Source organism: Mustela nigripes, chromosome 1 (genome assembly GCF_022355385.1).
Source record: "Mustela nigripes isolate SB6536 chromosome 1, MUSNIG.SB6536, whole genome shotgun sequence".
Lineage (NCBI taxonomy): Eukaryota > Metazoa > Chordata > Mammalia > Carnivora > Mustelidae > Mustela > Mustela nigripes.
In genome coordinates, this window is record NC_081557.1 from 39,193,400 (window position 1) to 39,207,289 (window position 13,890).

General features: G+C 36.1%; 1 protein-coding gene across 3 annotated transcripts in view; it reads right to left on the reverse strand.

Moving 5' to 3' along the window:
* USP47 (ubiquitin specific peptidase 47) overlaps positions 1-13,890 on the reverse strand; it is a 110,795-nt gene that overhangs the window by 28,065 nt on the left and 68,840 nt on the right. For all 3 annotated transcript variants that reach the window (XM_059408137.1, XM_059408120.1, XM_059408128.1), the window contains 5 exons: positions 6,242-6,337; positions 6,014-6,166; positions 3,502-3,669; positions 1,281-1,412; positions 577-653 (listed from right to left, as the gene is read on the reverse strand). In XM_059408137.1, coding sequence (XP_059264120.1) covers positions 577-653; positions 1,281-1,412; positions 3,502-3,669; positions 6,014-6,166; positions 6,242-6,337 — 626 coding nt within the window. The remainder of the gene's footprint in view (positions 1-576; positions 654-1,280; positions 1,413-3,501; positions 3,670-6,013; positions 6,167-6,241; positions 6,338-13,890) is intronic.

Here is a 13,890-nt window from a genome sequence, read left to right on the forward strand (position 1 = left end):
AGAAATATAAAAAAAATTAATGTCACCCAAAAGGAGACTGTAAAGGTTCCACTTCCTAGCACCAAATATATATATATATATATATATATATATATATATATATATTTTTTTTTTTTTTTTTTAAAGTAGTTTTTTGTTGTTTCAAACAACTAGAAAACCACATAACTGGTCTTAGATTCAAACTTAAAATATTCCAGAAAACAAAAGGACAATCTACTTTGCTCTTCCCGAAGGAATTCTGAGAAGATTCCACATTTCCTCTTGGTAACACAGTTAAGTCTTCAAAAAACCTGTATCCTAGAACAATTACTACAGTTAAGTCAGGAGTCAGCACATTTCTTCTGGGCCATATCATCTGTGTTGCAGTTACTTAACGGTTGTTGAGGGAAAAGATAAACACGTAATACTTAAGTTTAATGGTGTTCCAATAAAACTTTATTTCCAAAAACTGGAGGCGGGCAGGGTTTGGTCCATGGGTTATAGTTTGCTGACCCCTGGGTTAAATCTCTTTAACGGTAAAAAATGTTGAGAAGCTGTAATTAATTTATAAACAGTACAAATTAGGAAGTTATTTACCTTGCAAAAGCACTTGAGTAATACCCTCTGCTTCCTGAAGATCCACCATGTGTTTTCTTAATGTCCTCTTGGGTTATCTAAAAAGTTGTTATGTTATTTACCTTTCTGTAAAATCTATAACACCATTATCTCTATGTCAACAAGTAAGCCTGTTTTTAACTGCAGACTTAAATGGGCCATACAATTACCAATTCACAAAATTTAATCAGAATCAGTGCCTACTACCAGCTAGTCAGTTCTAGTGCTCCTCACGAGGTAGCTCGCATGATGGCTCAGGGATAAAAAAAAAAAAAAAAAAAAAAGAAACTGGCATTCTGTCTCTAGAAACACTTGGCAAGCCTCAAACAAAACAAAACAAAAGAGGTAACAATGAAAACAAAGTAGGAAATTTACTGAAAGGAAAAGGAAAAACAAACTAAGTCTCCCATTTTTTTTTTTTTAAAGATTTTATTTATTTCTTTGACAGAGAGAAATCACAAGTAGGCAGAGAGAGAGAGAGGAGGAAGCAGGCTCCCTGCTGAGCAGAGAGCCCGATGCGGGACTCGATCCCAAGACCCTGAGATCATGACCTGAGCCGAAGGCAGCGGCTTAACCCACTGAGCCACCCAGGCGCCCTAAGTCTCCCATTTTTAATAAACACTGCTGTTGATCTGAAACACCCGTATTCCTGTCTCTGAGAATAATCTTAAGCAACCCGTCCTTACCCTGCTGACATGCTGATCATTGAAGCTGTACCACTGTTCATCGCTGAATGACTTTATACAAGCATAGTAATGGCCACCAGCAGCACTCCCTGAATGAACCATAACGGAGAAGAGCTCATAGATCAAGGAATTCTAAGGAGGGGAAAAAAAGAGTAACTCAGAGAAGGGGAAAAATATAAAATCCTTATTTGTTATTTCCTATTCTCTGCTAATACACAATAAAATAACATGTTAGTTGTCCTAGATATCTATTGTAGGTAGCTAAGGTATCCTTTAAGGTAATTAAAATGGAAAGTCACTACATCTATAGTTTTATATTATCACAGTTTTATTCAGTGCATTCCTTCACATTTTAATTATGTTATAACCTCTGGAACTATGCATATCTGAAAAAGTGTTATTTATGTAAAGAGAAAATAAAAGTTTGAAATGTTATCTGTTTATTTTAAAGATTTTATTTTTTTGACAGAGAGATCACAAGTAGGCAGAGAGGCAGGCAAAGAGAGAGAGGGGGAAGCAGGCTCCCCACTGCTCAGTGGGGAGAGCCCGATGCGGGGCTCAATCCCAGGACCCTGAGATCATGACCTGAGCCAAAGGCAGAAATTTAACCCACTGAGCCAGCCAGGCACCCCAAAAGTTTGAAATTTTAGAAGCAGGTACTAAATAGAAGACTGTTCTGATATGTACAGGCAAGATCAAGGACTCCCAATTAACACAGTTGTTTTTATTCAAGCGAAGTAATTCCATTTTCTTTGTGAAAGAGCTGAGCGATATAATGATTTAGAACATCTTCTAATGTATTTATGTAATATCTGTGATACCGTGATCTCCTGATCTGGTATCTCTCAAGATGGGTTAAACATTAGAAAATCAATCTATGTAATACAGGCTAAAGAAGAAAAATTACATGATCCTATCAACTGACTCCAAAAAAGCATGTCACAAAATCCAATACCCATTCATAATAAAAATTCTCAACAAACTAGGAAGAGGAAGACCTCCTCAACTTGACAAAGAACACCTACTAAAAAACCCCTAGAACCAACAACATACTTAATGGTAAGAAATAGAACACCTTCCCCCTGAGATTAGGAACAAGGCAAGAATGTCCTTTCTTACCACTCTTTTTTTTTTTTCTTACCACTCTTACTCAACCCTGTGTAAGAAGTCCTATGTACTGTATGTAGTAAGACCAAAAAAATAAAATAAAACAAAATAAAATAAAAAAATAAAAAAATCGTTCATGTAGGAAAACAGACAGGGAACAGTTTGCCAACCCATGCTTGAATACAATGCTTTTCAGATTAAGTTAATGTATCCACTATATTATTCATTATATAGCAATTCATGATCATCTATCTGCCCTAAAACAGATAATTTTAAAAGGTAAAGACAATGATAGTGGTTAGAATAATGGTCTTGGTCTAAAAATAGATTAATGCAAGAGATACTCCACTCTTAAATACTGTCTAAAAAACCTATTTAATATGACTCTGCAAGACTTGAATTACTGATCAGTTTTCAGGCTAGTGATTCATAATTCACACATGCTGAAGACATCTGACCTGTGTTTCTTCCCTCAATAAGGCAGATTATATGAATGTGAAAGAAATAGTTTGATAAAATCTTAAAAATCACTGGCACGGTGACATAAAAGGTTTTTACAATAAAAATTATCAAGTTTAGTAGTTGTCAAATTATAAATCATGGAACTATACCATTTTTTAAAATGCCTTAAGGGCTGCCATGGGGGAGGGAAGAGAGGCTGAGGGCTCTGGCTTTCCCCTATCTCTAAAGATCAGTTCTATAATTATTTCATCATAAGGAGTTCACAGCCAGAATTTTTTAAATCAACAGATCTAGCTGAATACTTTCGTTTTGCTTTCTGAGAAAACTATGATAGAAGATTGAGAGGCCTGGTGCGACTTTAAAGGCAGAAGTGGTTTCCGGACCACTAGGCACCCTTTCCACACCACCACCGAGCTTGGTTCCGTAGCTACATTTCAGTCTCCCAGAAATTCATGCTCCTGCCTATAAGGACCTTTTCCTAAAGTTTAATATGATCACATATATGCATAAACACAGCTTTAAAACAAATCTTTACTTTTCAAAAATTACTTCTCCTAAAGAGAGTTTATTGGTCACAACAGTTATAGAATTAAACAGCAGCTTGGAGATTATCTTATTCTTTCAGCTAAAACCCACAAACTATAAAAGGTACCTTCTCAAGTCCAGGTTTTGAAATCTTTTCAGTTCCACTATTACTTTCAAGGCAGATCCCTTCATCGACACCATCATCATTCGAGAAATCATTGCTCATCTGATCACTGTGACAACTGCCTTCATTTTCTGCCCCACTGTCAGTGCAACTTTCAGTCTGAGGGGATTTCTTAATAAAACATAATTATTTACAATTATAAGCTAAGTAAAGGGAAAACATATAGTCAGTAATATTTTTTATCTATATGCTAAGTTCACGTACATGTAAGTTCATATAAGTTCAGATATCATTAATATCATTAATATCTGAACTTCATGTAAGTTTTTCATGTAAGTTCAGATATTATTAATAAGTATTTATTTTAAATAAATTTAATCTTCTCTTGAGTCCTTAAATAAAATTATACCAAAACAGCGTATTTAAAAGCACCTCTATTAATGTCCTTAAAATTCAATGACAATGAATTAGTGAGTCAGAATTCTAATTAAACCCCATTTATACTGGTTGTGGTGAAAAAATAATGAATACTGTTATGCTGAAAATAAATTAATTAAAAAAAAACCATTTATGTTTATAGTTACAAAGTAACAATATAAATTACCATTTCCTTCACTAAAATCTATAAAAGCAGAGAACCTAAGTGCCAAAATGAGCTTTTGTTCTCAAATCCCCAAATCTTATCATTTCTTTTCTTGAACAAGAAGTTCGATTTAGTCCATATACACTATGAAGTATTATGCCTCCATCAGAAAGGATGAATACCCAACTTTTGTAGCAACATGGACGGGACTGGAAGAGATTATGCTGAGTGAAATAAGTCAAGCAGAGAGAGAGTCAATTATCATATGGTTTCACTTACTTGTGGAGCATAACAAATAGCATGGAGGACATGGGGAGTTAGAAAGGAGAAGGGAGTTGGGGGAAATTGGAAGGGGAGTTGAACCATGAGAGACTATGGACTCTGAAAAACAATCTAAGGGTTTTGAAGGGGCGGGGGGTGGGAGGTGATGGGTACTATAGAGGGCATGGATTGCATGGAGCACTGGGTGTGGTGCAAAAATAATGAATACTGTTATGCTGAAAATAAAAAATAAATTAAAAAAAAGTTCGATTTATCACTATGCTATTACAGACAATTAGAAAGAAAAACAACATTGTACCTATCCTCAAGAACTTTATATTCTAGTGCACAAGAGGTGGAACTGTAATGACAAAAAAATCTTCATACTCTTTCATGCTTTCAAGATTTTTAAATCCCTCTCATGCCAGTTTTATTTGAAGGAATCTACTTCCTAGAAATCTCCAAACAACTCCTTGCCCCCTTTTCCTTTAATATTTAATATATACACCTAAAAATGTTTTTATTTAAAAAGCTTGAGAATTCTTCTCTAAGATGTCGGCTCTTATAAATTGTACAGAATTTCCTAAATTAACCAAGCAATATATAATAATAAGCGCCAACATCTGCCAAAAACTTTGTTGTGGGGACTGCATCTAACATACAGTCTTGGTCCCCCAACAAAGTTTGGTTCAAAGTGAAAACCAACTCTAGAACTCTATGCTAAGTCCAAAGAGCTCAATCCTGACATTCCTTTAGGCTGGAACATCTCTTCTCCCCACAAATGGCTCCTGAACTTCCTAAAAGTTCCTGTCAAATTATATCTAGTTTTCTTTATTTGTAAAAGATCCCCTTTAACAAGGCATGTATTAGGTTTATGTGGAAACCCAATTCAATACTGACTGATCTCTGTTGGTGTAGGAGTCCTATAAAGACCAAGTCTACTTTGCTTTCCATGCTGTTGTTTTCTTTAAGATTTTATTTATTTATTTGAAAGACAGAGAGCGAGAGTGAGAGAGAGCATGAGCGGGAGGAGAGGCAGATGGAGAGGGAGAAGCAGACTCCCCACTGAGCAGGGGTCCCAATGTGGTGCTCAATCCTAGGACCCTGGGATCATGACCTGAGCAGAAGGCAGAGGCTTTAACCCACTGAGCCACCCAGGTGTCCCTAGAGGGGCTAAATTGTAATTGAGAATAACTCAGAAACCTTAATCCTTGAAAAAGACACTAAGACAAATATAAGAAATTAAGGCCATGCTACCTAATTTGCTCATTTTTTCACTTAAATATTTGTTCTGTGTTTATTTTGTATCAGAAACACAATGCAGCCCATCTCTAGATTAGTTTGTTTCACTTAGAAAATTATGAAACATGAAGATTATTGCTCTAATTAAATAACTCCAGAGTTTAAGATTCTTTGTCTTTTCAAAGAGTATGTTATTCTGATCAAAAAAGAATATCTGAAATATAATTTATGGTGGACAAAATAAGCTTGTACAAATCTAGATCTTTTTATACAACTTGGCATTACAAAGTATGGGAACAAAGGAACACCTTCTATCACAAAGATAGTCTAAAAGCCACCACTGTTGTTACCCCAGATAGCTCCCTAAAACACATGACCAACCAAAATGAATTAATATCTTTTAACAGAAAAAATGAATAAATATTTTACCTCATCTTCAACATCAATAAATGTACTCATATCTAGCTCCTCAGGAAATGTCATCCGATCATTCAATTTAATCCTGTGCATTGTTGTATAATCAAAATCAAACCTTTTCAACTGTAAGGTCAGCAGATAAGGGAAATGCAAAAACCGAAGACCCTAAAAAGAAAGGGACCTATTGAATATGGAAAATAATCTCAGATAACTTAGTATTAATTTCTACATGGCATCTACCTTTCGTGCATCACATTTCTTCTTACAACGTTCACAAAAATATTGATTTGGGCCATCCAGGATCTCTGGCTGAATAAATGCATGCAATGCTTCTTCCTAGTAAGAAAAAAAAAAACAATTATTTTTTAATTATTTAAAAATATTATAATGTTAATTACTAAGTCCTAAATATAAAAACTTGCAATTACCAAAATAGTCAGAAGTAGAATGGCTAGAAAACAAGGAACTCAAAATGCAAAAAGAAAAAAAAATTATCCATAGCAATATGTCATTATAAAAACTGAGCAAAAAAATAATTGCCTTAGTTCTGCATGAAATCTGTCTTTTCTAGCATTACACATCAGTTTGTCATTTCTACCTAATTTTTACACTGACTTTATTTACATTGTTGAATTGGGCTAAATAATCAAATAAAGATCCTCTTTACATTAAAAATATGGTACTTCTTAGAAAAGTACATGCATCACTTCAATCTTCTTGTAAGACGAGACATTCATAAACTGTACAGTAAGTAACAGAACTCTGAAGAATTCACACTATCCATACACTAAAGAATCTAATAACCATCATTTACCACTATATTTAGCGTCAGTCCTTAATTCGCCACTGCACTAAAGATTGGAAAGCACTGGGCAACTTTCTCCCTGCATGTCAGATACTGCTCCAGCTGAAAATGCATGAGAGCTCCTCGAGTGTTCACCTAGTGGAACCATGTGGTTCTCTTTTCTCCATACAGCCTTAAGACAGAAGCAAGAAACTTAGTATGAATATTGTTGAAGAATCAGTGGGCATAAAATTTTTAATTTTTAATCACCGATTTTTCACAAATTGTAGTTAATACAATATGTAAGATTGTACTGTATAATCTCGTTTCATTTGTTGCTTTTTCTTCACACATGGTCTAATCAGAACTACTGAAAATATTTACTATATACAAAAAAAATTTGTATCATTAAGACAAAATATCTTCAAATATATTTTTCTTTTGATTCAGAACATGCTACTCAAAAGATAAATAAAGGAGCTTGATCTGGCAAAATAAAATAGCTGACAACAAACTACTATGCACATATTGTTTGGTATAGCTCATTTTGGGATAAGAACAAAAAATATGAAAATATATTCAAAATACCTCTAACCTCAGCCATCTCCTATTTTGTTCTCAGAAACCCAAGGAAGCAAGGGGGCTGAGGGTTGGGGTTGGGGTGGGGAAGAACCAAACAGTGGGGTTTTTTCCACATGACCAAGCAATTTACTGGAGGTCACGGAAAGGGGCACATTCAGAATGATTTTTTTCCCCTTAAAGTGTGTTTAAGCAAGAAAAAGGCAAATCCTGTAAAAGTATAACACAGAAAAAGCAGCCATATAGGTAGCTTAGCATAGACTGGTATCAAATTAGTCAAGCTTTCCAAACAGAAACTAAACTGTAAAACACTCAATACCTTAACAAAACAAGGGGAAGTATGTAGAGTAAGAAAATTATGTAACTCAAATTCTACCTTCCTAAACTGTGTGTACCAATTTCTGGCTAGAGTTCGTATCTAGCACTCTCTTTTTCAATTGTTTTAAGTTAAAATTCAAAGAAAGGTTTAAAGCACAGAAAACACCCATAATTTACTCAGACTCACCAACTTTTAATATTTTGCTACCCTTGCTTTACCATTCTCCCACCCCCACACACATCATGTATTTTTCTGAAGCATTTGAGAATATGTTTACATATCATGCTTTTCCTCCTAATCTATGTCACTTTTTTTTTTTTTTTAAGATTTTTTATTTATTTGTTAGAGAGAGAGATACAGAGCGCAAGCACAGGCAGACAGAGTGGCAGGCTAGAGGCAGAGGGAGAAGCAGGCTCCCTGCCAAGCAAGGAGCCCGATGTGGGACTCGATCCCAGGACGCTGGGATCATGACCTGAGCCGAAGGCAGCCGCTTAACCAACTGAGCCACCCAGGCGTCCCAAATCTATGTCACTTTTTAAGAGTAAGGATGTTCTTACATAAACAACAGAGTTATTAAACTCAGGAAAATTTAAGATTGATAAAGTACTTCTGCAATATTCCAATTTTGTTAACTGTCCCAATCCTAAAAATGCATTTCTCCCCATCCAGTAAAGAACTGAATCCAGGATCACAGATTACATTTGGCTAACTCTTCAGATTCATTCTGTCTGAACAGTTCCAAAGCCTTTTTTCCTTTCAAGACATAGTTTTTGAAGGTGGCCAGTATTTTATAAAATGTCTGCAATTTGGGTTTGTCTGATGTTCCTTATCTTTAGGTTCAAGTTCTATGTATTCCTTGCTAGACTACCACTTAAGTTATGAGGTGTCCTAAGAGGATCACAGTCACAGGCCATGATATCTCCAACCTCCTTACCCGTGAAATGAACTTTAATAACCTGGTCAAAGTGTTACCCAGCTTCTCCACTACGTACTGGTTATCTCCTTGCAGCTAATATGTAATCTATAAGGAGATACTTGGGAAACCATGCAAAAATCCTGTCTCTTAAACTTTCCACCCCAGATTTAGCATCTACAAATGGATTCTTCCTTAAACCAAATTGTAATGTTTTATGAGTCAACTTAAAAATCTTTTTTTTTAGTAGGCAACTTAAGTCCATTCGTATTTAATATGATGCTTTCTGTTTCATCTAAATTAGTTTATTATAATAACTATGTGTATTAAGTAATATTTACTGTGTTCTCTCCAAATAGTGCGTTTTGCTACCTTTTACATTTTCCTTTGGTATTTAGGAACGTTAGTAATTTTGTTCTAGTGTATTTATCCTTTTGTTAATGCCCTTAATCATTTAGTACCTGGTTTGCCAGTTTTATGTTATCCTTTGTCTCCTACCCATTCTATGGGTAGCAGTACATGATCTCATTCTACTTTCCCTTATTCCCCCTCTTTCCCTTTTTTGAGTGGTATTCCCTTTACTCCATTTCACATTGAACATGCTATTCTTCTACCTATGCCCCCACCCTGTTTCATTTATTCCTCATTTCTATAATTTAATATATTAAGTGCTCATAGCCCTTTTGCTGAAGCTTGTCTGGGCTGGAGATCTCCTCATTGAATAGAGCTTATTCCCTAGAAAACTCAAGAAGGGCTCATGGTTACAATATTGCATAAGTTCTCCAATGTTCAAGAATGGAATCATTCACTCTCGTCACAACTGAAGAAAAACTTGGCTAGATGTCAAATCCTTGGCCTGTACTTTCTTTCCTTGAATTTCTGGAAGCTGCTATTCTGCTGCCATGATTTGCATGCTGCTCTTCCTAATTATGATATCAGCCCAATTTACCTTAAAGTTTAACAGTTTATCAAAATATGAGTTGATTATTCTTTTTTCCAAGTACATGGTAGGTCCTTCAAAAGTAGACTTAAATTTCCCTTACTCCTGGGAAGTTTTCTTGGCTTGTATATCCTAAGTTCTGTTCTACATTGTTTTTATTTTTCAGGCTCCCAGTTATGTTAGAGATCCTTTGCCAGTCCTTCCTTTCTTTTTCTCTAAGATCCTTTTTACTTTCTCTCATTTTCATTGGATGGCCCTTTTTAGATTTCCATTCCATTCTATTCTCTTGAGCATTTTGTAGTTTATTCTTCATTTCAAACATAGTTTGGTCTTTTTCTTCAACTTCTTTTCTGAGTTTTATCAATTTATATTGCATTTCTTGGTTTTTGTTTTTGAATCCATCTCTCTCCTTTAATTTTTGGATACCAGGTTTCGTTTGAGACTACTTCACTTAGTCTGGAGTATTGTGTTACATGTTTCTACTGTGTGGTTCTTTTCCTGAGGGCTTTTTTGGCAGGGTGGATTTTCACCAGCTGAAATGTTTTAATACGTATTTTCTGTTTTAACAGTGGTGCCATGTAAATTTGATTCCCATCCCCCACCCACCCCATCATTCTTTGGACAGCATTCTTTAGTTTGAGAGTACCTCAAACTAAAGTTTGAGTACCAGGTACCTTGCAGTACCTGGTGAACTGCAGTTTCTTAAATGGGTGATGGGAGTGCAAAGCAAAGCTTAGGGTCATTTTTCATTCTGCAGGACACTTAACTGTTCTCCTTCTCCTTATTTTCTCTTCACCACTGTGAATCAGATGCATCATGCTTCCCTATTTCTCTCCCAGAGGCAAAATTCTTCTAAGGATGCCACTTCTCACTCTAGAACTCTTTCCCTGTAGCTGGTGCTATAATATACCCAAGTCCTGGTTGGCACTCGCTCTTTTGGCATGTACTATTGTACTTGTGACCTTTGTCTTTGTTTGTTTTGTCCTTCAACCTCTTCTATTTCATAGTCTTGAAGCAGCAGTAGAAGCTTTGTTGGAACTTGGTGATTATTTTGCTACCTACAGGTAATTTGAGGTTTATGGTGTTCTGTCTCCCAGTAATGCAGAATTTATGGGTTATTTGGGTTTTTTTTTTTTAAAGATTTTATTTATTTATTTGACAGACAGAGATCACAAGCAGGCAGAGAGACAGGCAGAGAGAGAGGAGGAAGCAGGCTCCCCGCCGAGCAGAGAGCCCGATATGGGACTCGATCCCAAGACCCTGAGATCATGACCCGAGCCAAAGGCAGCAGCTCAACCCACTGAGCCACCCAGGCACCCCGGTTATTTGGGTTTTATCTATGTTCCTTTTAGTCTCTGGTTTTTGGAGAGAATGTGTAGAGATATACAGATTCAGGAGACCACCATTATCCTTCAAACTCAGAAAGCAGTTAAAACCGTATTAGAGTATTTCCTATAGCTTCCTTATTCACTTTTTAACAAGCTGGCTCCAGGTTAATCATAAATAAGATCAGACAGTTATAAAAATTAGCTTCAATTCATTGAAGAAATAAATTACATGAATGATGGGATAATGCGGCTTTATACATTTATCTTCACCTTAATGTGATGTAGATTATGAAAAACCACGCCAAACTGTATTTTACATATTAAAAAACAAGCTATGGATCACAAAAATGGGAAAAATACTACAAATACTGTACCATTATTAATATACACAAAGTATTTTGCTCTGGTTACCAACAGCTGTCCTCTTAAGTATGCTAAATTACTCATGTATCATGCTTCTAAACTAGCTTTGGGTTGACTGTGTTGTTTTTCATCATTCCAGAGTGAAGATAATAGATTTATTTTATACAGCTTAATCCTATTATATAAAATCTAATTTGTACTTTTTTTTGGAGTTTATTTATAAACATAAGGTGTATTACTAGCCCCAGGGATACAGGTCTGTGAAATGCCAGGTTTACACACTTCACAGCACTCACCATAGCACATACCTTCCCCAATGTCCACAACCCAACCACCCTCTCTCTATCACCACCCCCCCCACCACAACCCTCAGTTTGTTTTGTGAGATTAAGAATCTTTTATGGTTTGTCTCCCTCCAATCCCATCGTTTCATTTATTCCTTTCCTACCCCCCAACCCCCCACATTGCCTCTCAAATTCCTCGTATCAGGGAGATCATATTGTCTTTCTCTGACTTATTTCACTAAGCATAATACCCTCTAATTCTATCCACATCATCGCAAATGGCAAGATTTCATTTCTTTTGATGGCTGCATAGTATTCCATTTTGTGTGTGTGTGTGTGTGTGTGTGTGTATCACATCTTCTTTATCCATTCATCTGCTGATGGACATCTAGGTTCTTTCCATAGTTGGGCTATTGTGGATATTGCTGCTATAAACAGCCAGGTGCATGTGCCCCTTCGGATCACTACATTTGTATCTTTGGGGTAAATACCCAGTAGTGCGATTGCTGGGTCATAAGGTAGCTCTATTTTCAACTTTTTGAGGAACCTCCATGCTGTTTTTCAGAGTGGCTACACCAGCTTGCATTCCCACCAACAGTGTAGGAGGGTTCCCCTTTCTCCATATCCTCGCCAGCATCTGTCATTTCCTGACTTGTTAATTTTAGCCATTCTGACTGGTGTGAGGTGGTATCTCATTGTGGTTTTGATTTGTATTTCCCTGATGCCGAGTGATGTGGAGCACTTTTTCATGAGGCTGTTGGCCATCTGGATGTCTTCTTTGCAAAAATGTCTGTTCATGTCCTCTGCCCATTTCGTGATTGGATTATTTGTTCTTTAGGTGTGGAGTTTGGTAAGTTCTTTCTAGATTTTGGATACTAGCCCTTTATCTGATATGTTGTTAATTTGCATATTTTTTAGACTGTAATTTTCAGAGTTCAGAACAGAACAAAGAGAATTCTTACATCATGAGTTATTATAATTGTATAGTTAATGAAGAAAATCTAGGCACAATGCAGTTATAAGGTATATCCAAGGAATGACACTGTGTATGAATTTTCATTTTTTTAAAACTCTTACCCTACATATGAAATTCTTTTCTCATCATTCAATTTTTTTTTTTTTACTATTGTTATTTTGGGGCTTCTTTATATATTCTACATATCAGTCTGTTGTCAGATACATGGTTTGCAGATAAGGTTCTCCCAGCCTGTAGCTTCCCTTTCTATTCTTTTGTGGACTGTACTTTTGGTACCAAATCTAAGAATTCAGGGCTTAATCCTAGATCTGGAAGATTTTTTCCTCTTTTTTTTTTTTTTTTAAATAAAAGTTTATAAACTTTACATTTTTACATTTAAATCTATGATCCATTTTGAACATTTTTATACAAGGTGTAAGGTTTAAGTAGAAGTTCATTTCTGTGCATATGGATGTCCAATTATTCCATCACCATTTCTTAAAAGGTCCAGCCTTACTCCACTGAATCACTTTTGTGCCTTTCTCAAAAATCAATTGGGGCACACTCATACAAATCTATTTCTGGGTTTTCTGTTCTGTCCCATTTATCTACGTGTCTATCCATCTACCAATACCACCTAATCTTGGTTCTGTAGCTCTATAATAAGTCTTATCAGGTAGACTGATTTCTTCTACTTTATTCAGTTTTTCCCCAAACTCTCAAGTCTAGCTATTTTTTTTAAAATATTTTATTTATTTATTTGAGAGAGAGACAGTGAGAGAGAGCATAAGCGAGGAGAAGGTCAGAGAGAGAAGCAGACTCCCCATGGAGCTGGGAGCCCGATGCGGGACTCGATCCCAGGAATCCAGGATCATGACCTGAGCCGAAGGCAGTCGTCCAACCAACTGAGCCACCCAGGCGTCCCTCAAGTCTAGCTATTTTTATTCCTTTGCCTTCTACATAAATTTTAGAATGTGCTTGTCTATATCATCAAAAAATCTTGCAGATTTTGAGAAGGCTTATTAAACAATAATCTTGGAGAAAACTGACATTTTTACTATGTTCAATCTTCTAATCAATGAGCACACTGTCTTTCCATTTATTTAAATATTCTTTACAGAATAAGTAGTTTCTTTTTAAGATTTTATATATTTAATTGACAGATAAGAGATCACAAGTAGGCAGAGAGGCAGGTGGGGGTGAGGGGAGTAGGCTCCCCACTGAGCAGAGAGACGGATGCTGCTGGGCTGATCCCAGGACCCTGAGATCATGACCTGAGCCAAAGGCAGAGGCTTAACCCATTGAGTCACCCAGGCACCCCTGAGAATTAGTAGTTTTTTGTACATAGGTCTTACACATACTTTGTTGCATTTACACCTAAGGCGTTTTTCCCCCCATGTTTGTAAATGGCATTGTATTTCGAA